At 49.1% G+C, this 19,253-nt stretch overlaps 2 protein-coding genes across 6 annotated transcripts; one reads left to right on the forward strand and one right to left on the reverse strand.

Annotated features, from left to right (window-relative positions):
* Positions 1-263: 263 nt before the first annotated feature.
* On the forward strand, positions 264-12,515 carry NSUN4 (NOP2/Sun RNA methyltransferase 4). 4 transcript variants are annotated; one of them, XM_064516162.1, is made up of 7 exons: positions 264-407; positions 701-1,110; positions 1,682-1,836; positions 2,363-2,517; positions 3,311-3,435; positions 5,015-5,132; positions 7,048-12,515. In XM_064516162.1, the coding sequence occupies exons 1-6, from the start codon at positions 309-311 to the stop codon at positions 5,094-5,096; spliced, it is 1,026 nt and encodes a 341-aa protein (XP_064372232.1). In that variant the 5' UTR covers positions 264-308; the 3' UTR covers positions 5,097-5,132; positions 7,048-12,515. The 4 variants fall into 4 exon arrangements, with proteins under 4 accessions (XP_064372232.1, XP_064372233.1, XP_064372231.1 ...); XM_064516163.1 differs by having other exon boundaries at positions 11,928-12,515; XM_064516161.1 differs by having other exon boundaries at positions 5,015-12,515.
* On the reverse strand, positions 5,334-18,197 carry LOC112985371 (vitamin D3 hydroxylase-associated protein-like). Of its 2 annotated transcripts, XM_026103945.2 has the most exons (15): positions 17,838-18,197; positions 16,323-16,436; positions 15,833-15,976; positions 14,423-14,556; positions 13,699-13,905; positions 13,353-13,393; positions 12,555-12,679; positions 11,606-11,731; positions 10,681-10,778; positions 10,406-10,505; positions 9,498-9,541; positions 8,375-8,414; positions 7,602-7,710; positions 7,128-7,273; positions 5,334-6,395 (listed from the first exon to the last, which is right to left on the reverse strand). In XM_026103945.2, exons 1-15 carry the CDS (start codon positions 18,042-18,044, stop codon positions 6,270-6,272), a joined length of 1,761 nt encoding a protein of 586 aa, XP_025959730.1. In that variant the 5' UTR covers positions 18,045-18,197; the 3' UTR covers positions 5,334-6,269. The 2 variants fall into 2 exon arrangements, with proteins under 2 accessions (XP_025959730.1, XP_025959740.1); XM_026103955.2 differs by lacking the exon at positions 15,833-15,976 and having other exon boundaries at positions 17,838-18,196.
* Between the last annotated feature and the right edge of the window lie 1,056 nt (positions 18,198-19,253).

Below are 19,253 nucleotides of genomic sequence, written 5' to 3' on the forward strand. Positions count from 1 at the left end.
AGTAGTCCATAATCCTTTAGCTAATGGATTCCTAATTTAATCCCTAAGGGACTGAAACGGAGCTTTTGTAGGATAAGTGTAACAAGTTAGGAGTAAATGTAATGGTAGGTCTTTTTTTTTCCCCTTCCCCCTGTGGCTCAGGGGTTTTGAAAGAAGGCTTTTCCTTGGCTTGGGGGCAGCCAGGGGCGGCTCGTGCAGCGCGGTCTGTGGAGGCCGCGCCGCCGCCTGCTCCCAGCGGCCGCCGCCGGGGGCGGCCGTGTCCCGGCCGGGCGCCGCCCCGCTCCCCGCCCCGGGGGCGGTGCGGGGCCATGGCGGCGCTCGGCGGCGGCGGGCGGGCGGTGACGCTGCTGCGGAGGGGCCTAGTGCTGGGCCCGGCGCCGCGCCGCTACCGCTACAAGAAGAAATGGGTGAGCGGGGGCGGCCGGGCCGGGCGCTCGCGGCGGGGCCGCCATTTCACGCCGGGCAGTGGGCCGCCATTTCCCATCCCCCGGCGCCCTCGCCCCATTGCTCGCTCGGGCGGGCGGCGGCGCCGGGAGCGCGGTCCCGCTCCCTGGCAGAAGGGGCTGCGCAGGCCGCGGGGACTGCGGCAGCGCGGCGCCAAGGGCTTGAGTCTCCCTGAAAAACGCGGCGGCTGGGGAGCGCCGCGGTATCGAGCAGCTTTGTCGCGATATCCCTCGTGTCGTCTCTCCTCTCCCTTAAGGCTGCCACCGCCCCCCGCGTCCCCTCCACTCGACTGGCTCTGCAGAGCTTCGACATGAACTACGGCCTGCAGCTTAAGGAGGCCTGGCCTTCCGTCCGGGTGAGCCTTCTGTGCGAGCAGAAGTACGGCGCCCTCGTCAACAGCTTCGCCGATGCCGACCGGGTCGCCCAGGAGCTGGAGCTGTTGAATGCTGTGGATTTTATTTCTGGAGCTGCCCAAAAGGCACAACGTTTGCAGCAGGATTCAGCCGTGGAACAGGCAGGGAGAGGAAGTGCGTCCCGGGAAGCGCCTGGTGAGCGCTGGGCTGTGAAACAGGCAGAGACACCGCCACTGCTTTCTGCCCCCATCACCTCCAACATCAGGTGTTACACCTTCCCCAGAGGAGACATCACTCGCTTTCGTCCTGCACGGTAGGGTGGCCACCCCAGCTGGAGAGTTGGGGGTCTTGTGCTGCACACAAACATTTACAGTCCCCTTTTCTAAACTTCTCCTTGAAAAGGGACGCTTGTCTTGCAAGTCTAGGTTTCTTAGAAGAGCCTGTTTTGTAGCAATTTCATGAGAGAAATGGCAGGAATTCTGGGAATAGGAACAAAACGTACTGTTCTCCTCCCAGTGTTGTAAGACTTCAACAAAACAAAAGCCTTGGACTGAGGAAGGGTCGTTGTTCTGTTTTCTTCACCCCAGTAATAAATACATGTAATACTGGCACATTTATGCTTGAATTAGCTAAGGAATTAAAGCTGTGTTTTTAAAAGACATTATTACTTGGTTGTGAGAAGTGCTTCAGCCAGAGCACTACTTTTCTACTGTTTCATTGAACATCCATACATAGAAACCATACATTATTATTGCCAGTCTCAGGGTTTGAATGTGTGTTAACATCAGCTTCTTTTGTATGTACCCATCTTAACTTTCACTTGCTTTCTTTTTTAATCATGTGCTTTTTTTTTTTTTTTTTTTTTTTTTTTCCCCACAAACCAGGCCAGACACCCTGGGGATCCTCAACTATTATCTCATGGATGCAGCATCTCTTCTGCCAGTTTTGGCGCTTAATGTTCAACCTGATGACTTTGTCCTTGACCTCTGTGCAGCTCCGGGTGGCAAGACTCTGGCTATCCTGCAGACGGGCTTTTGTGGTAAGTAAAGGGGTTATTCCCCACCCATCAGCCTGGTACTGCCATGTAAAACTGTGATGAGAGAGTTTGCTCTGGTAACGCTTCCTATCCCAGGATTAAGATGAGAGCTATACTGAGGACAATAAGGAATGAATCTCTGGGAGTTAGTTCAGCATGGATCTTTCCAAAGTTAGTGTTTCATCTCAGCAGAATGGGGTTGTGACTCTGGTGATGAAGCAGTTCCTGGCTCAGCACCTGTCCAGAAACAGGGGTGGGAGGAAAGGCATCCTTCTTCCCTCCCTCCCTCCAGAAGATTTTTTTTCTGTCATCTTTGGGAGAAAGGCAATGTATAACTTTGATACAGCTTTTGTACCTGCAGTGTTCACTGCACCTATGAAGTTTGGTAACCTCTGGTCTGCAATGTATGTTGGTCCCCCAGGAAACACCCATCTGGCCATTAATCTTTTGTGGTTATAAGAGGTAGGAGTCAGATTTAGTATTTTCAGTGTGAATTTCTCAGCGTGCCATTTTCTCTCTCTTACTTCAGGGCATCTGGCTGCCAATGATGTCTCCATTTCTCGCACAAAGAGGCTGCACCAGATTCTCAATAGCTATGTTCCCAAGCAAATCAGGGAAACGGTGTGTGTCACTTCATGGGACGGAAGGAACTGGGGGGAACTGGAAGGTGGAACTTTCCATAAGGTAGGTGACCAAAAACGTGAAGATAAGCCTATCGAGTTCAGTTTCCTCCTGTTTCAGAAGACAGTAGCTTATCTTACAGAGTAACTGGGTAGGCCCAGTTGTCCGTAGTCTGACATGTAGAGAAAGTTAAGGCTAAGCTGTATAGAGTGTTTCTTCTAGCTATACTCACCTCCTTCCTGCAGGATCTGGAGTAAGGACATACTAAGATGTATCTATATCTACTTGTATAATAGCCCTTAAAAACACCCTTTCTAATTTATAACATGCAAGGGGTTAAATTTGAGGCTTAGATAGTTCTGTCTGTCTTCTCAACCATATCCTGGCCCCAGGTTCCTACCTCTGTCAGTCAGGGGTGCGTTGGTGTTCCAGCTGTGCTTGCACTTTAGCAGTTTGGTTTGCTTGTGGGAGGTAGTTTTGTTGCTCCAGGAGGTGGTTAAGCTTTGGCAGTGCATATGTGCATCTATATAGTAACTGGCACAGTAGCAAGTATCAACAAGATGCACTGAGTGGAAACTTTAAATGAGGATATGTGTGGGAATGTGAAATTATCCAGCTCTTCTGTGTCTGTTTGCTCATCCTGGAGACTCAGAAGCAGTGAAACAAATAACAATTCAGTGCAAGTATATACCTGCACTCTGGCAGTGTGATGAGCTAGGCAAAGTACAGAGAGCTGCGTTAATCTAGCTAGCGTGTATGGTGAGGGTGGAGGAGCTGCATAAAGAGAAGGTTGTGACAGAAGATTCTCTGAGCTTGAACTGGGCACAGAATCGATGCAGGATCTCTGCTGCTGCAGGTCCTTGTGGATGTGCCCTGCACGACTGACAGGCACTCTGTCATGGAGGAGGACAACAACATCTTCAACAGAAGGAGATCCAAGGAGCGTCAGATGTTACCAATGCTGCAATTGCAGCTGCTGGTGTGAGTGAGCTTGAAGCTATGCTATGTTGCCACTTGTGTGTTTATGATAGCAGCTCTGTGCGTGCCCAGCACTGAAACCCATTACATGTGCCTGTACAAGGTTCCTATTGGCAAATGTGGAAAATGCATGCAATTTCTGGAACTGCAGTAGTCAAAACATACCAAACCACAAGGAATGTCAGAAGGTAAAAGCATGCTTAGTCAGACCAAATGTCCTTCCTACCTCCAGCAGTAACCACAAGGAGGTAATAAGGAGAATTTAAGAAAGAGAATGGGTATAGCAATGTCCTTTCATATGATGATCTCGCAGGTCCTGGCAGTCAGCCGTGGAGGATTCCTGAGCTGTCCCCATCTTCTCACAGTAACATTGGGCCTGTGGGAACTTCTTTACCCCCATTTCACCAGGGAGGCTAAATTAGCTGACTGTGGAATGTAGCAATAATGAAGCAGAGCTTAGAGAATCCCATCACAGTGCTTTAACTGCAAGAACCTCTTGCCCTGTATTTACCCTTATCTCACTCACTCGGAGGTGAGTGTAAGATTATTCCTTTCAACTGCTCTGCAGTAGTGACTCTCCCATTTTTAATGTTTTATCGATCTAAGCATTTGTCTCATGCGTGTTGCTGTGGTCTAAAACAGTCCTGAAATTGTACTAACACTGTGAGGTTGCTGAGTCTGCAGAGATCAAATCTCTTAGGATTTAAGTGCTGGCCTCCTAATTTCAGAGGGTAGAAATGCTGGTGTCCCACTACAGTTCTCTTCTTATGATGGTATGTTTTGCTCATTTTACCTGTAGGGCTGGGATTCTTGCTACCAAGCCAGGAGGAGAAGTCGTGTATTCCACGTGTTCTCTCTCTCAGCTGCAGAATGAATATGTGATTGAGAGAGCGATAGAAATTGCAGAAACCGAGTATGACATCAGTACCCGTGTCGAGGACTTGAGCCACTTCCGGGCACTCTTCCAGGATACGTTTTCTTTCTCCTCAGACTGCAGGCTGGGGGAGCTTGTTCTTCCTCACCTTACAGCCAACTTTGGACCTATGTATTTCTGCAAATTACATCGAGTGTAGAGGGAATGACAGACCTCTTAGCTCTGTGGCAGCTCCAGTTTCCACACTGTACCTCCCTGGGCCATCTTGAACGTTGAGTGGAACCGATCTTGCTTCCCCACTGCTGGCTATAGTGAAATACCCCAAGTTTCCAGGGAAAGCAAAACTGCTTTGTATTTATTTTTCTTTTTAAAATGTCCCAGAGGAAATCTGCTCTTTACTGCAGACATTGAGAATAAATGAGAAAGACCTGCCATGGAGTCTCCTACTTGTTTATTTGTTTAAGACTGAGCTGTTTAATCTTGGAAAGTGAGAGCGGTTCTACCAGGGAGAGCAATCCATCCTGTCTCTCTTAGAATGGGCTAAATGGCCCTGTGCGGATGTTGTTCTGTCCCTGCTGTCTGTTTGGATCCTGAATGAGCAGGTTCATAAACACCATCTGGGGATCCCAGATTTTCTGGCCCATATCTCACTATCTGCAAAGTTGAGTGGCAACTCTCTCTGCTTATCTCACTTCTTCTCATTTTTAGAAAGAGCAGCCTGAGGTCCTTGAAGAAGAGGTTCTTAAGGAAGCTGCTGCTGTGGAGGTGGAAATGTCCTTGTGATGCTTGAGATATGCTGGTGGAAAGAGCTCAATGCTGTGGAAAGGCAAGTGATTATTGCTGTCTCTCATAGGCAGGATAGCTTCGATCGAGGGAGAGGGTGTGAACAGGCCCACACACGCTAGATGCTGTTTCATGTGCAGTGGGAAGGTGTTGCTATGACTTTGAGTAAGCAATACCTGTGCACTCACGTAATTGAACCCATCAGTGAGTAGTAAATGATAGATTACTGGAGTTTATGATAAGATTTGCTTAATATCTACATTTTTATTTTTTGTGAACAAAATATGGTTGGGCAGAAATGGCTGTATTCATGCAAGTACACCATCCCCTACAATGCTGTTGGAATACCCCATAGTCACATCTGTATGAAGTTACTCTAGTGTGCCAGGAAGAAAATACTCAGCTTTAAGGATCCTTTCCTCTCTCCGCATTGCCGTGCTTCTGCAAGATGCTACATGGATGAAAATGAGGGTGAAACCCCCATCCATGTCCATCCTTCCACAAAGCTGGCAATTCATAATTTACAGCTGTTTGAACGCAGTGTAAGCTGGCGTTGCCCTGTGCATCACATCTTGGGCCAACATGAGCATTAGTCTGGCTGCACAGTGTGCTGGGTCAGGGAATACTGCATAGTCATTAATGCAGTAGAAGGAACTGGCCAGATCAGTTTACTGGTGCAAAGGAGGAAAGAAATGCAAATGAGCAGCAGGATGTGATTAAAGAATGATTTGTGAAGCTGCAATGTCAGTCTGGAGCCTTAGGCATTGTGTGAATTTTTCTTCAAAGGAAGAAGGCAATGCAGCCAAGTCAGGGGCTCTTTTTAGCAGAAGGATTTGGTGGTGTGAAGAGTTTGCATGATGATGTTGTGCAGAAGCTATTTTGATGCTTGCTTGGTCTCTGTCTCAGCCACCGAGATGTTTAGAGATAAATCCAGCAGCATCCCAGCAAAGATGAAGGAAATCAGGCAGATTTACAATCCTTTTAACAGCTAACTACCCACTATGTCCCTTCCAGGCTGTGTACTTATTGGCAAGGAGAGGATATGTTGATAGTTGTTCCTTTCTTCTTTCCTCCTTGCTGTGACTTACGCATTTCAGATCAGAAGTGAGGAGAATTCACAGAGCACTCTCCTATCCGTGTCTTGGCTGTCTCTGGCTCTGCAGATGCAGGACTGGAGAGGTTATATTGCTGTCTTCTCACGGCTAAGTGTCTCCACCTCCTTCATGAACCGGAGGCACAGCTCCTCCTGCCATGGCAAAGCCACACACTGCACGGCCACAGGCAGTCCCACAGCTCCTTCCACAGCCTGCAGCAGGGACACAAGCAGTGAGTTGTTACCCACAGGAGCTCGGACTTTCAAGATGTTTTGGAAGCTTGGCTGAGCCACATGGCTAATCCCTTCTGACCCAAGGGTTTGTCCTGGAGTGCAGAAAGGTTGGAGGCTGAGCCCTGTTGTTCAAGCAGGGGCAGGCTTATTCTCTAAAGCACACTGGGGCAGAGAGAAGGCTCTTGCTGTTCTCGTGATGGAAATAGCTGCCAAGTCTTGGGCAGTGTGTGTGAGGTCAGCCCTCCCCTAGTCAGCTCTGCTTTGAGCTGTCTTACTACTAGATCCCTTTTCCTTTAGCATCTGTGTGCCTGGTCCATGCTCTGCTGACTGCCTGGACCTGGCAGAACAGGTCATGGAGCAGGAGAAAATTACAGTGCAGTGCTGCAGGCCGTGGCTATCAGAAGGACCTACTCAAGGAAGCCTTGCTCCATGGCTTCTTCCTGGTTGCAGACTATAACCCAGGCCTTGAGTGCTCCCCCAGTCCCTGTATGATATTTACTGACTTATGACCTTTGGGGCTTGGGAGAGAAGGGATTTGTGAGGCATGTATAAAGTAGAGGTGACTTTCTTTTCTTTCTTTTTTTTTTCCCCCCCTTTTTCTCACTGTGCCTGTATTGATGGAGGCATTTAGGAACCCCTGATTTCAGTGGGACTTCTACTCTGAACACCCCTCTTAGCAGCCTCTGCTCCTTCCCTTTCCGTGCCACAGACCTGCTTTAGTGTCCTGTCCCAGGGGTCGTCACAGTATCCTCGATAAAGCTTCAGCTCTTCTTCATCAGCTTCTGTCACTGTGCTGACAGGTACAACCCCAGCAGGGAAGTTCAAGACATTGTACAACATCGTGGAGGAGATGGCAGCTGAGAGAAGCAAAAGAAAGACTGCAGGTAGCCACAGCCACCTGTATTCTTTCAAACCTCAAGCATGTTCCTTAGGCCCCCTGAGAACTAGCCGCTTCTGGGTGGAGATACCGCAAAGGGCTGGTTGTATGTGAGTCCAGGTCCCACTGCACGAACCAACTCTCACCAAATTACTTCATCTGTGTGCTTGTCTCCATTTGCCAGTAATGCCCATAAAATGCTTAGGTAGGCAGTAAAGCTTCCCAGTAGCGCCTACAGTTGGATGTTTCTGTCCAGTCACAAGCACAGTGGTCTTTTCCCCTCCTGAGAAAGCCCCAGATTCACTTACTTAGGAGTTTCCCAGGGTACCCCGTAGTGAAAGCTGGACCCAGGACAGGGCAAAGCATGACGTCCAGCCTGAGTTCCCTCCACCTGGCGATGAACTCCGTGCGGTACGCCTTGGGGAGGAGAGCAGAGATGACATAGAGGGCATGTGAACACCTGGAGCATCTCAGCTTCTTTGGGCTGTGCACCAGGCTCTCGCATGGCTGAGAGAGGCAGCAGCAGGCAGATCGGTGTGCGAGGGAAAGAGGCAGGGCAAAGGCAGCTGCTGGTTACAGCATTTGCCTGCATGATGGAGGAACTTTTCCAGGATCACAAGACTACCAGGGAATGTGGGAGTCAGCGAATGTCCCAGCCCTAAAGGCTACGTACTGAGCATCTATGGCCCCAGCTCTTGTGGTCTCTTACTGCTTTTTTTCTCCAAAGGAGGACCTGCACTAAAAGCCTGTGTGCGAATGCCTTTCCCTGCAGCACATGGACAAACCATGGTTGCATGGCTAATGAATTGGGAATTGGTAAGAACCCTCTTCAGCAGGCATTAGCCTGTGCCTTCCCCCAGTCCCAAGGCAGCCTTTGTACGCTGGGACCACAGAGTATGGGCATTTGGGCATGAGCATTGGGCAGCCCAGTCTTATCTCTTGTTTGTGCCTTTCCCTCCATCTCTCTTTCCAAGCACTCCATTGCACAACCCCTTTCTTAAATAATGAGCCCCAATCTGGTGCTTGCTGTAAAGCCTCAACTCATAGCATGATGCCAGAGAGAAAAGTCCTCAAAACATACCATTATTTGATGCTGATGCTTCCACATCTTGTTCACTGACCTGCAAATGAAACCACAGTAACATTTTTAAGCCTTAAAAGGAGGGGAAGACTGCTTAAATTATCCTCCAAGTTGATAAGCCTCTGTGATTTTAGCAATTATTCAAAACAGTGCATCTGTCCCAATTTCTCTAAAATTTCTTTTGGGATTTGGGCAAATGTCTGGGAGAGGTAGAAAGAAAGTTTTTTCTTGTGAGGCTGGGTTGAGTACTCAGCTCTGCTGCAAGCTTACTGTATGACCTCATCTAAATCCCTTAATCCCATGTCAATCCCAGATTTGCTACAAGAGGGAAGGGCTTGCATCAGGCTGCCTGAGGTAGTCGTAAAACATAGATAAATCTTTGGCATCTTGAAGGAACAAGAAGGCTGCAGCCTTTGAGAGAGCTGGAGGGAAAATTCATTTGTGTTGGAGGGTATCTGGATTCTTTATCGGTATCTTTATTGCTAGTTCCTCTTTGTAGAGAATAATGAAAATGGGATGTGATGGGTATGTCATTTAATCCTTCATTACATAAAACTGCTTTAGCTTTGAAAGTGAATTTCTTAAGTGTTTCATAACTTGTCTCAGGCCCTGAGGGGCTGCAATCTGATGTGGAGAATCACCAAAAATGGGGCTGACAGAGACCATCAGAGGCTGTTTTCCATTCCCCCACCCAAGGCAGGCCCCATGGGTCTAAGCCGTTGCTGACAGGTATGCATCTGGTTCCTGGGACACCCCAGCCTCCCTTGGGGAGCCTCTCCCAGAGGGAATGCCTCCCAAGTTTCCTGGCTGTCATGTTAACTTGACTTTGTGCCCTGGCCCCGGGAGATGCAGGGCATAGTCTATTGCTTCTCACCTTGCAGCAGCCTAGAGCATGTTTGAAGACCTGTGGGAAGGCATTATAATACTAGGGGCGTGGGGTGATGTATTCCTAAAGGCTGAAGTGTAGTCCAGGACAGAGGGACAGTCTCTCCAGAGAGTGGGTCAGAGTGTGTCTTGAACCCAGTGCCCCTCACCCCACTATGGGCACCCATTGCGGAAGGTACAGTTCATTTCCACAGACACCCCATTTCCCAGCAGGCAACTGAGGAAGGTGCTGTCTTACCTCATTCCGCACAAGGCACTCAGATAGTCAGCCAGACGGGGAAACTGAAAAGGCAAGAGAGTCCTGTTAGGGTTGGGATGTGGGGCGCAGCAACTTGTGTCATTGTGGGAGACCTCCAGTCATGGCCTGTCTCTGTCCCTGGGGATGCTGCTTTAATAGTGAATGAAATTGCTTAAAAGCGTTCCTCATAGCTCTCATTTTAGTTTGTTTCCGACTTTCTTGTTGATTCCTGATTTGTTTCTTTCAGCCCAATATTTGCTTCTCACAGAAGAAAGCACTGACATGAAACAAGTCACCTTTTATTATTTTTGGTAAATAAAACATTCTTTACTGTGTTATCCTACAGAAACAAGACTTCTGCAGACACTGTGGTTGTCTCCTATTCACTGCTACCTTATTGATCCTGTTAGTTGAGAACAACCCCATTGGGCAGAAAGACAGAAAACAGGATGGAGGAGAGAAACCCTACAAAAAGATGCTCACCTGGTGAAGGGTCTACAGTGAGCATCAACCGTTAGTAACCATGAGGAATTCCCATGAAAATGAGCTCTTTGGGAGGCCTCAAACGCAGGGATAGAGCTTCAAACTCCAGTCTGCCTGTTGCAGTGTTTCCCAGTTGCATGAATCAGTAGGAGACTGGGCATGGCTAGGTTCAGTGTTTGAAGAACTGCATGCTGTTGGCTCTGCATTAGTCTTTTACAACTCTTGTCCGGTCCTTTTCTTATTTCCTTTGGCACTAGATAAATCCCAGCAAGATGCCAGAAAAGACCTTCCAAAGTGGTAGTGTTTGCCTTGGTCTGAAATCCCAGGGTTTCCAGTTAAAGGCTTCTCCCAGTACCACCATGCTTTCAAGCATCACAGAGCTTTCTTGACACCACTCTGCTTTGAGCCTGAGGCCAGGGACTCACCAGAGGTTTAAGAATCAGAGCCAGCAGCTTCTTCCCCAGCGTTGGGATCTTGTAGCAATTGACCTGTGGTTTCAAGCCTGGATCTACAATATTTCCTGTACTGAGAAAGAAGAGGAGGAGGGGATCATGGCAGAGAAACCGTTTGCCTTATCTCAGAAATCTGAGTCTCTCCTGTTCGGGATGAGAGAGATGAGCTAGTTTTACCCATGCATAGTGCTCATGGGCATGGGGCTAGAGATGTTTTATGGCACTCCTGCCAGAGGTTTCCTACTTACAACAGATCCAAAAAAGTACGGCATCCATCAGCAAAAAATGTCTTCAAAAACAGTTCAGTCATGACATAGTGGATCCGAGGTGGAGCAAATGGCACCAACTGCACCAAAGTACAAGATTATGTGGCAGCTTGAGGATGTGAATAATTTCCAGTGCCTGACTGTGGAAATACTTCAAATGCAGAAAACAGCTTCCCAGGGCTCCACATGCCTGTGGAGAGCCCTATGTGTGATTTTTCTTCCCTGAGGGCTGCTCAGCCCAGCTCTGAGACCTTTCCAGAGCTGTTTCCTCCTCCCATTCTCTCACTGAGCCAGAGACTGCACTAGTTTCCACCGTGTCCCAGCAGACTCAACACCTGCTCAAACACAGACTCACCTTGCTATAAAGATCAGGTAGCATTAACACGCTTGTTACATGTAGGTCTAAACTGAGGGGAAAGTGTTTTCCAACTCCTGCCAATGGCCCTTTTCCCTCAGTGGTCCAGGAGAGGGCTCCCTGGACATTGAGGAGAAAGGGGAACAATGGCTCCCAAAGCCCTAGTGGGGAAGGACAGATCTAGAAAAGGCCAGGGCAGCCTTCCAGGGACAAGATGCAGCATGTTTACAGAGATTGCTGTCTGGTCTGCATCACAGCTGCAAGGAGAGCAGAGATGGATTTACTAGTTATTGTGCTGTTTCCCCATGAGAGGGCACTGCTATAAAAACCCAGTAGGTGATGTGCTGGCCTACAGTGTGTGACTGCATTGTGCATATGGATGTAGTAACTTTAACCAGAATCTGTTACCTTAGATTATTTTTCCCACCCTGTTATCCTTGGCTAGTCCATTGTCAGATGGGTTTGGGGATTATATCTACTCTCTGAAGAGTGCAGCAGAGAAGCAAAGCTTGAGGCACCCTGGGGAGAAGAGTTTGGTGAGGTCAAGCTCACCTCATGCCCGGCTGCCCGCAGAGCATCCCTGGTTTCGTGCACTGCCCGCCTCATGCAAGGAGGAAGTGGGAAGTAGCCATCTGTGTCGTAGTACCCAATCCGGAGGGGAGCACAGCTTGCATACACCTGAAGGAAAGGAGCCACCAGTTAAAGTCTCCCAACTTTACTGGGAGTAGGTCTGCCCCCATCCTGAAGCCCACTGCAGAAGGGGATAAAAGGTCCAGATGTTAAAGAGCTACTGCTTATGGTTTTCACAAGTTACCCTTTCCAAATGTCTAATGCCCCCCTTTGTCTCCAGCCTCTTCTTCATCTCTCCCTTCAGATAAAGCACAGCTGCTCAAGACCAGCTGTTTCAGCCATTGCTACAGAGGAAGGAGTTGGAAAAACCTGAAGTTCATCTGCACAGAGGGAGAGGAAGCATCCTCAGTCAGGAGAAGATTTGCTGCGGGAGTTACCCAGCCTGTCCCATCTTCACTTAAAAATGGCCATTTTTTTTTTGCTCCTCATGTTCTCTTCCTTCACCACCCTTTGCTGGGGTCTCTCAATCCAATAACCCATACACCAACTGAGAGGCAGAAAGAGTAACTACTTTTTTCTTAACGGTTCTTTTTCTAACCATTATGACTTGTGCCTTCAAAGAAAATTGACAACATTGCTGGAAACCTATACTGTAAGGATTCATAGACCCTTAAAAAATAGGTATATTGAGCAGGTACTTTTTCACTGGTGTCCTGTGGGATGCTTGGAGCTGGCTGGACACAGGACCCTCCCTCTCTTCATCTGTCCCATACCCTGGTGTTTTTTACTGGCTTTGTAACTCCACAGTGGCAAATTCCACCTCAGACTTCTCGTGAATTGCCCCTGAAGAGCATGAAATAAACAGCAATCTTTTCATATTTTGACGTGAAAACACCCTCAAGAGGACAGGGCTCTTTCACTAAGGACTCACCTCCTCATTGAAGGGGATGGGGGGCACAGTGGGGTCGAGCTGGAACATTTCCTCGCAGAGCAATGCTTTCATGCACAGGGCCAGGCTGTCCACATCCCTTGCCATCGGCCCCAGTGCACAGGGAACTGGAGGGGGAGGAGAACAAAAGTCCACTTTAAGCAAGTGAGTGTACCAAACACTGGGCTCCTCCTCCGTGCAGCCAACCTGGCTGCAAGGGATGGTCAGACAATGACGTGGGATGTTCCAGAGAGCCTTCTGACAGGTCTTGGCCATCTCAGACCTTCCTTGGGTCTTTGTTAGATTTTGCTCAAGGTGCCTGTGCTGTGGGAATAGGTAAGCTCAAGGTGGCTGCAGGGGTACCACTGTTTGCCTCTGCCAGCCCATCTATCTGGACTGCCTCTGCAAAAGTAAATGCTGTAAGAATCACCAATCCTTCAGTTGTACTTAAGGAAGGTCTGAACATCCCCACTAAAATAGGATGTTGTCATCCTCCGCTTTATGTGCACAGGCGTATAAAGAGCTGATCCTCGAATTGAAGACAGATAGATTAAACAAAGTAGAGACAGAGAATACAACCTTTGTGCTTCTACAGTGGGCCAGTAGGCCTTAGAGATGACATAGCTTCACCAAGGTGACCCTAAGGAGCTGTGGCAGTCTACAACTGGGTATACTGAACTCAGGCCAAAGCCTTATGCTGGCCTATGAAGTGTCCAGACACAGGCAAACCTGGCCTCTCCCTCCTTCCACCCTTCCTGCTCTTCGCAGCACATAGAGAGCAACAATTCTAAATTCACATACCCGACAGGATCCCGTTGATTGGGCCACTTGCTCCAGACAAGCTGGGAGGGAGCAAAAAAAAAGTATACTGTAATTTCAGTAATAGTGAGCTATTCCCAGGAGGTCTGACTGGGCAGTGGGGTCTTCAGTCTGAATTCCTATTCCCTCACCAGGGAAATGCCATTCTGTGTGACTGGGCAGCTGTTTGCTGATGCATCAGTTTGCTGAACCAGCCCCAGTTTGTCCCTGATTGCAGTGCGTGTAGGACAAGGTACGTGTGAGCTCAGAGGGGCTATGTGTACTGCAAGTAAGGAGGATGGGTTTGCAGGTTCCTTGCAGAGCAGGAAGGACAGACCCCAGCACCTACCTGAGCCTGTCGCTCGTGGGTTTGAGCCCACACAGCCCACAGAAGCTGGATGGCAGGCGGATGCTGCCGCCAATGTCCGACCCAATGCCCAGGATGGAGCCTCCCCCTGCAATCAGAGCTCCCTCTCCTCCAGAAGAGCCTCCAGGGCTCTTCTTGTGGTTGAGAGGATTCAGTGTCTGGCCAAAGATGGCATTGCTGCAGTCATAGCTGGGAGAAAAAACCAACAAGCAGACCGTCAGGAGCAGCCTAATGCCTTGACTTTGCTGACTGTCCCTTACTGTGAACCTGTGTGGCACAGCCAACCCCTTCCACCTTGTAATCCCTTAGGGACATGGCTCATTCTCATCAGAAAGAGTTGGGAACTGAGGCACAGGCTGAGGTCACAGATCATGGTGTGTGGGCAGGGAATCGAACTGGGGCCTCCAAGTCTCAGCGCTGTATTCAAGCTGTCTACTGTGGGGTGTGGTGAAGAAAACACATACCCCAGTTCTCCCTCCCATACATGAGTGCACTTGATTTCTTTCATTGTATGTCTTTTCCCCTACATCTTATATAAAAGCTATTTTCAGCTGAACTGGGATTGCTGGCAGCTGATAGGGAGGGGAAATTGGCCAGGCAACATCTCAAGAAACACACAGGGAGTGCAGAGCTAAAACCCTGACCCTTGGGCTGGGTTTTAGCTTCAGGAGCACAGCTAGAGGAGAGCTTTTTAATGAGGTACTACCAGAAGAGGGACTGTGACACGTTGGTAAGTGCAAATGGGATGGCCCCTTGTTTCTTCAAAACCTTGACTAGGACGCTGTCCTCTTGCACTGGGGCGTTCAAGAACTGCACAAGCCCGCAGGTCGACAGATGTCCCTGCGAAGAGGAGAAATGACAGCGGAGAGGGTCAGTGCATTTCCTCTGCAGTTTCAGCCTGCGGTTTGGGAAGGCAAATCTGGTGTCCATGTTTGGGGTACTGATCTGCTCCCTACTGCATATGCCCTTGCACAAGGGGCCAAGGACTCCTGGTCCCAGTGATGCCTGTAGCAGCAAAGGGCTGCCAAGCACTTGCTTGCAGGGTTAAGGCTTCTCCTAATCCTAATCCTTGCTCCTTTTCATGCAATTTCTCTCCCACATCCCAGATGCAACTCCACAGGTGCTCTTCCTTCGCCCACTGTCTCAGGATCAAACCCAGTATCCTGCTCTCCAGGGGTAGCCAGTAGTGCATGTTCAGGGAGGTAGTATAAAACTAGGCAAACAGTGTACTCCTTTCTCAGTTATCCTTGGTGTCTGGGGCTTGCTTTGGGCTTGAGCACCCTTAGCTGTGTTGGTAACTCAACATGGAGCAGACAGCCCAACAAGTTCAGCTCAGGAGTCTCTGGTCTTCAAGGCCAGTCCTCATCAGGACTTCTCCCTGTGACAGGGTCACTAGTCCATCTGCTCTGAACACAGGCTTATTGCTAAGGGGTTTAGTGGCCAGGCTGCAGTGTAGCAGGGTTTCAAGGTTAAGAGTTCCTGCTGCTAGCAAGTTTCCAGAAGCTGAGCCCTGTTGTTATACCTGGTGCTGCAAACCTCAAAGCATAACTCTTGAGTTATGGCCCAAAGACCGTATGTCCCAGCCTATAACGTCCCATGTATCAGAAGAGAGGCTGTCTTGGGTGTATAACTATTCACCCCATGGTTTTGGCTGATGGAGGCCCTAGGACAGACTTGCTGATGCAGTTGGGTTCTCTTGCTCAGGACTTCTTGCATTCAGGCTTTGGACGCACATCCTCTTCTGGCAGCCAGACTGCTCACGTGATGGCTCCCTAGCCTGCTTCCGCCAGCATGAGCAGGGTTAGCAAAGATCTGCTCTTTAAACGGCTCTGGCTTAGCTGGCTTTTTCCGTTCAAAGCGAAAGCGCTCAGAAGAGCAGCACTGCTGATGCGGTGACAATGCGCATCTCCATGGAAGGGTCAGCAGCTCTTTAGCTGCTAGGGCTGCAGCTGCAAGGAGATGTAGGGGCCACAGCCTTAGACCAGCAAGGTTTTCTTTGGTGTATGCAGGAGGGGATTAGGCCCCTTCTCCGTTCTCTTATGTTCCCCTTACCTCACAGCCCATCTAACTTCGAGCCTAACTCTGTGGGATGCTTCATGGGCACAAAGGGAAGCACCTTGTGGCCAATGTGATCCTTGATGCTGATGGGAATGCCGTAGAGCAGCCCTTTCTCCTTTCGCTGCTGTACTTCCTGGAGTTGCTCTTCACACTCTGGGATAAAATGTCGCACGCAGTTTGTCAGCTGGGTCACTTCCAGGGCCTTTGTCCGGACACATTGAGAATGATGTGTTAGTTAAGAACAATGTAATTACATAGGTGCATTCAGTAGCTACCTGGATCTGTAAAGCAAGGACTAGTGGCTCAGGATGAAAGATAAGCCCTCCCTAGAGTATCCCAGCTCAAACCCTTCAAAAGGGCTGTCCAGTGAGGGGTCTGACTGAGAAGACAGAGAGATCCCTTCCCTTTCATATCTTTCTTCTGATATCTGCTATATCAAAGACTTGCCATAATCAATAGCTCCAGCAAGTCTCCTCAACCGTCAACCCACACACCATGGTGTGGGAAATGTAAGTGATTTGCTCGTCATGCTATGGATGTATTCTCACCTTCTCTACGTAGGTGTAGAGGACTGTCTCAGGGGACAGAGACCCTTCCCGTAGTCTCCCGGCGAGCTCTACCAGGGGCAAGGACAGGATAGCACGAGTCTGGACATGGGAGATCTGCAAGGGGAAGAAGAAGGGGATGCCAGAACAGCATCTCTGGGTACTTGAGGCACGGGCCTGTGCCTTGGCTCAGAGAGGATTAGACCTTTAGGTTTTGTCAATGTTATCAACTGAGCTTTCTGGAAAGGCAGACTCTGGCTGTTTTAGCCCAAGTTTGAGCTGTTCTACAGGCCTTGTGGATGACATGAACACGGTGTAAATCACAGCAGCCCAGCTGTCTCTGACTGCATAGAAAAACTTCACACATCCACTGCAGCAAGGGATAAGGCAATGCATCACTTCCGAGCCTTCCTCCACGCACTGTCTCACTCACCCATGACTGAAAGGTAATCTCAGCTGTGCAAACACCAGTGCTAATGAGCTGGTAATGAATTCCTTGGACACAAGTCTCAGGTTGGCCCTTCATTCCTCCATGTGGGTACAGGCACTGTGCTGTCAGCCCTGGAGTCAGCCCAGTCTGGCCTAAACATCTAATGACCCAGCTCTGGCAAACTACAAAGAAGCCTGTAGAGGCTCACAGGTGGGTAAAGACTACGCAGATGAATAAGCCTGGCAGTTCTCAGTGCTGCCAACTCTTTTTAAGGTTTCGTGTTATATTCAAAAGAAAAAAAATTTAGGGGTCATAAAGGTATATATCACTTTAGCTGGTATGCTTTATGTGCAGGTAGATTACCTGTGTAAACATGTGATGGTTTAACCAGGACATACTCAGAAGAGAACGGAGCAGGGAGGAAAGGGGGTTAACAATCAGCATCACAGTAGGAATTTGTGACCACATCCGTGCTGGTTGGGTGCCTGCCTTATTCACCCCTCCTGTGTCCCGGTTGCTCCCAGAGGACACCAAATGCCTGTGCTTTGTTACTTTTAAGTCAGGCCAAGCATCTTCTGGGCAGCCTGCTGGGCTGGAAGGTCTCCCTTGCTAGGATCCCTTGTAAAAACTCTTTTGAAGACTCTCTAAGAGTCATCAAGAAGCCAGGTTTTAGAGCCAAAGATATAGGGGAAGGGTATGGACAGATGAATAAACTCAGAGTTAGGAAGAGAAATTTCTTTCTTTCTTGTACCCATGGAGGCAAGAGACATTTCTAGGTCCCTAAAGAACTTGAATTTGGATCATTGAAGGTCCAGCACTTCATCACCTGTGTTGTCCAAAACCTCTTCCCAGTGCGTAATTCACATGTCCCTGGCTACAGACTCCTACTGTATTGCATCCAGCTCGAGGAGAGCAGTGATGTCCCTTCCTCCCAATGCAGCCTTTCCTCTTGAAGGCTGCTGGCACATCTCCTCTGGGCTCCTTGTAATAAAAGCTATAGAAGAGTGAGCTAGAAGGAGGAGATGGAGAACAACATCAGCAGACCACCCCAATGTGACTCAGACCCCCCCACCCAAGGGGCACGTTACCTGTTCTCTGAACTGCTGAACAGCCTTTTCCATTTTTTTCACACCCTGATCCCGGGTCCTCCGAGCCTCTTCCATTTTCTCTTGGATCTGCCGTTTGCCCAGCCATTTCCAGACTGCCACAGCTGCAGCCGAGCTGCAGAGCAGGGCGAGGGCAGCAGAAGGACCCATCTCCCCATCTGGCAGGAGCTGTCTGAGCTGTTGTTGCATTGTAATGCAGGCCTCTGGTCTCTGGGGATGGAGCGAGGAAGAAAAGCAAGACAGAGGCAGGACAGCTTAACTGCCTCCCCAAACCTGTCCCTTTTCCCACCACCACTATCTCAGCTGAGAATGTGGTTTGAAAGTCCAATGCCAATCCCTGTGGAGCTGCCTTCAGTGAGGCGTGCAGAGGACAATGATTGACTGGGAAGTGGAGAAGGTGAAATTTGCACAGCCAGTGAACTTCTGGGGCATGTCAGTCTCATACTGACTTTCTGGACCGTGGTAAGATCACCTCTGGGAGGGAATGGCTGTGGGATAGCTGAAGAGAAGCAGCAAGGAAATAGCTTCTCTCTTGCTTCCTGGGCAACCTAAAAGGACAATGGGAAATGGGGAAAATCCAGCTTGAAATCACAAGATTTCCCTGCACAGTGATGGTGATGGTATGCCAAGAGGACATGTATATGTTGGGTGCCTGTCAACTCCCAAACTCCTTAGCCTGTGCTGCTCCCATTTCAGCCTGCCTGTAAGATTCAGCACTGCCACAATGTCTGCATGCACCATGGGGAGAGGCTGGGTCCACCCCATTACAGAGTGTGCTGATACCACTTTAGGAGTGAAAAATCCCACAGGGTTGCAGCCCAGAAGGAAACCATGCCCAGTAGACGCAGAGAAGTCTGCTGGCTGACGTCCCTCCAGCAAGAAGCAGACAATTCTTGCAACAACCTAGCTGACATCAGCCTCAAGCCAAAGGCTGTGGTCTATCTGTGATCCTCTCTACCTGTCTTGGACAGTGGGTACCCACCCAGAGTTCATGACCCACTACTCAGAAGGGTCATGACAGAATCCCAGAACCCAATTGCAGTCCAACAGAGGGTGGAACTGGATACAGAAAGAAAGATAAAGAGCCTTCCCTCATGAAGGCTAGAAAGTCCTTTAATGCTTGCTTTTTCATTCATTGTCAGGTCCATCCTAAACTATTAGACAAGTTCATTGTTGTTTGCCCTTAAAATTGGTGACAGTAGCAAACGTTCTATTTGTTTTTAACTGGTGAAATTCATGAAGGACTCTGGACAAAACTGACTTTGGCATCCTCTAAGAAACAGTCTGAAGATGACAGCAATTACCTAGTTACGTTCTTACTGTGCTCCCTTTTAGTGGAGTCCTTGTCTCAGCAGATGCATCCTCAGATAACCACTGTTGGTTTTACAAGACTAGTCA

The sequence above is a fragment of the Dromaius novaehollandiae genome, chromosome 8, assembly GCF_036370855.1.
Source record: "Dromaius novaehollandiae isolate bDroNov1 chromosome 8, bDroNov1.hap1, whole genome shotgun sequence".
NCBI classification, from domain to species: Eukaryota; Metazoa; Chordata; class Aves; order Casuariiformes; family Dromaiidae; genus Dromaius; species Dromaius novaehollandiae.

Coding starts and splice junctions, on each gene's coding strand:
- NSUN4 (XM_026103967.2), top strand. CDS start 309: ATGGCGGCGCTCGGCGGCGGCGGGCGGGCGGTGACGCTGCTGCGGAGG. Junction 1,837..2,362: donor CCTGCAGACGGGCTTTTGTG/GTAAGTAAAGGG, acceptor CTCTTACTTCAG/GGCATCTGGCTGCCAATGAT. Junction 2,518..3,310: donor AAGGTGGAACTTTCCATAAG/GTAGGTGACCAA, acceptor CTGCTGCTGCAG/GTCCTTGTGGATGTGCCCTG.
- LOC112985371 (XM_026103945.2), bottom strand. CDS start 18,044: ATGCAACAACAGCTCAGACAGCTCCTGCCAGATGGGGAGATGGGTCCT. Junction 13,906..14,422: donor GTGTCACAGTCCCTCTTCTG/GTAGTACCTCAT, acceptor TTTTTCTCCCAG/CTATGACTGCAGCAATGCCA. Junction 12,680..13,352: donor AATCAACGGGATCCTGTCGG/GTATGTGAATTT, acceptor CTCCCCCTCCAG/TTCCCTGTGCACTGGGGCCG.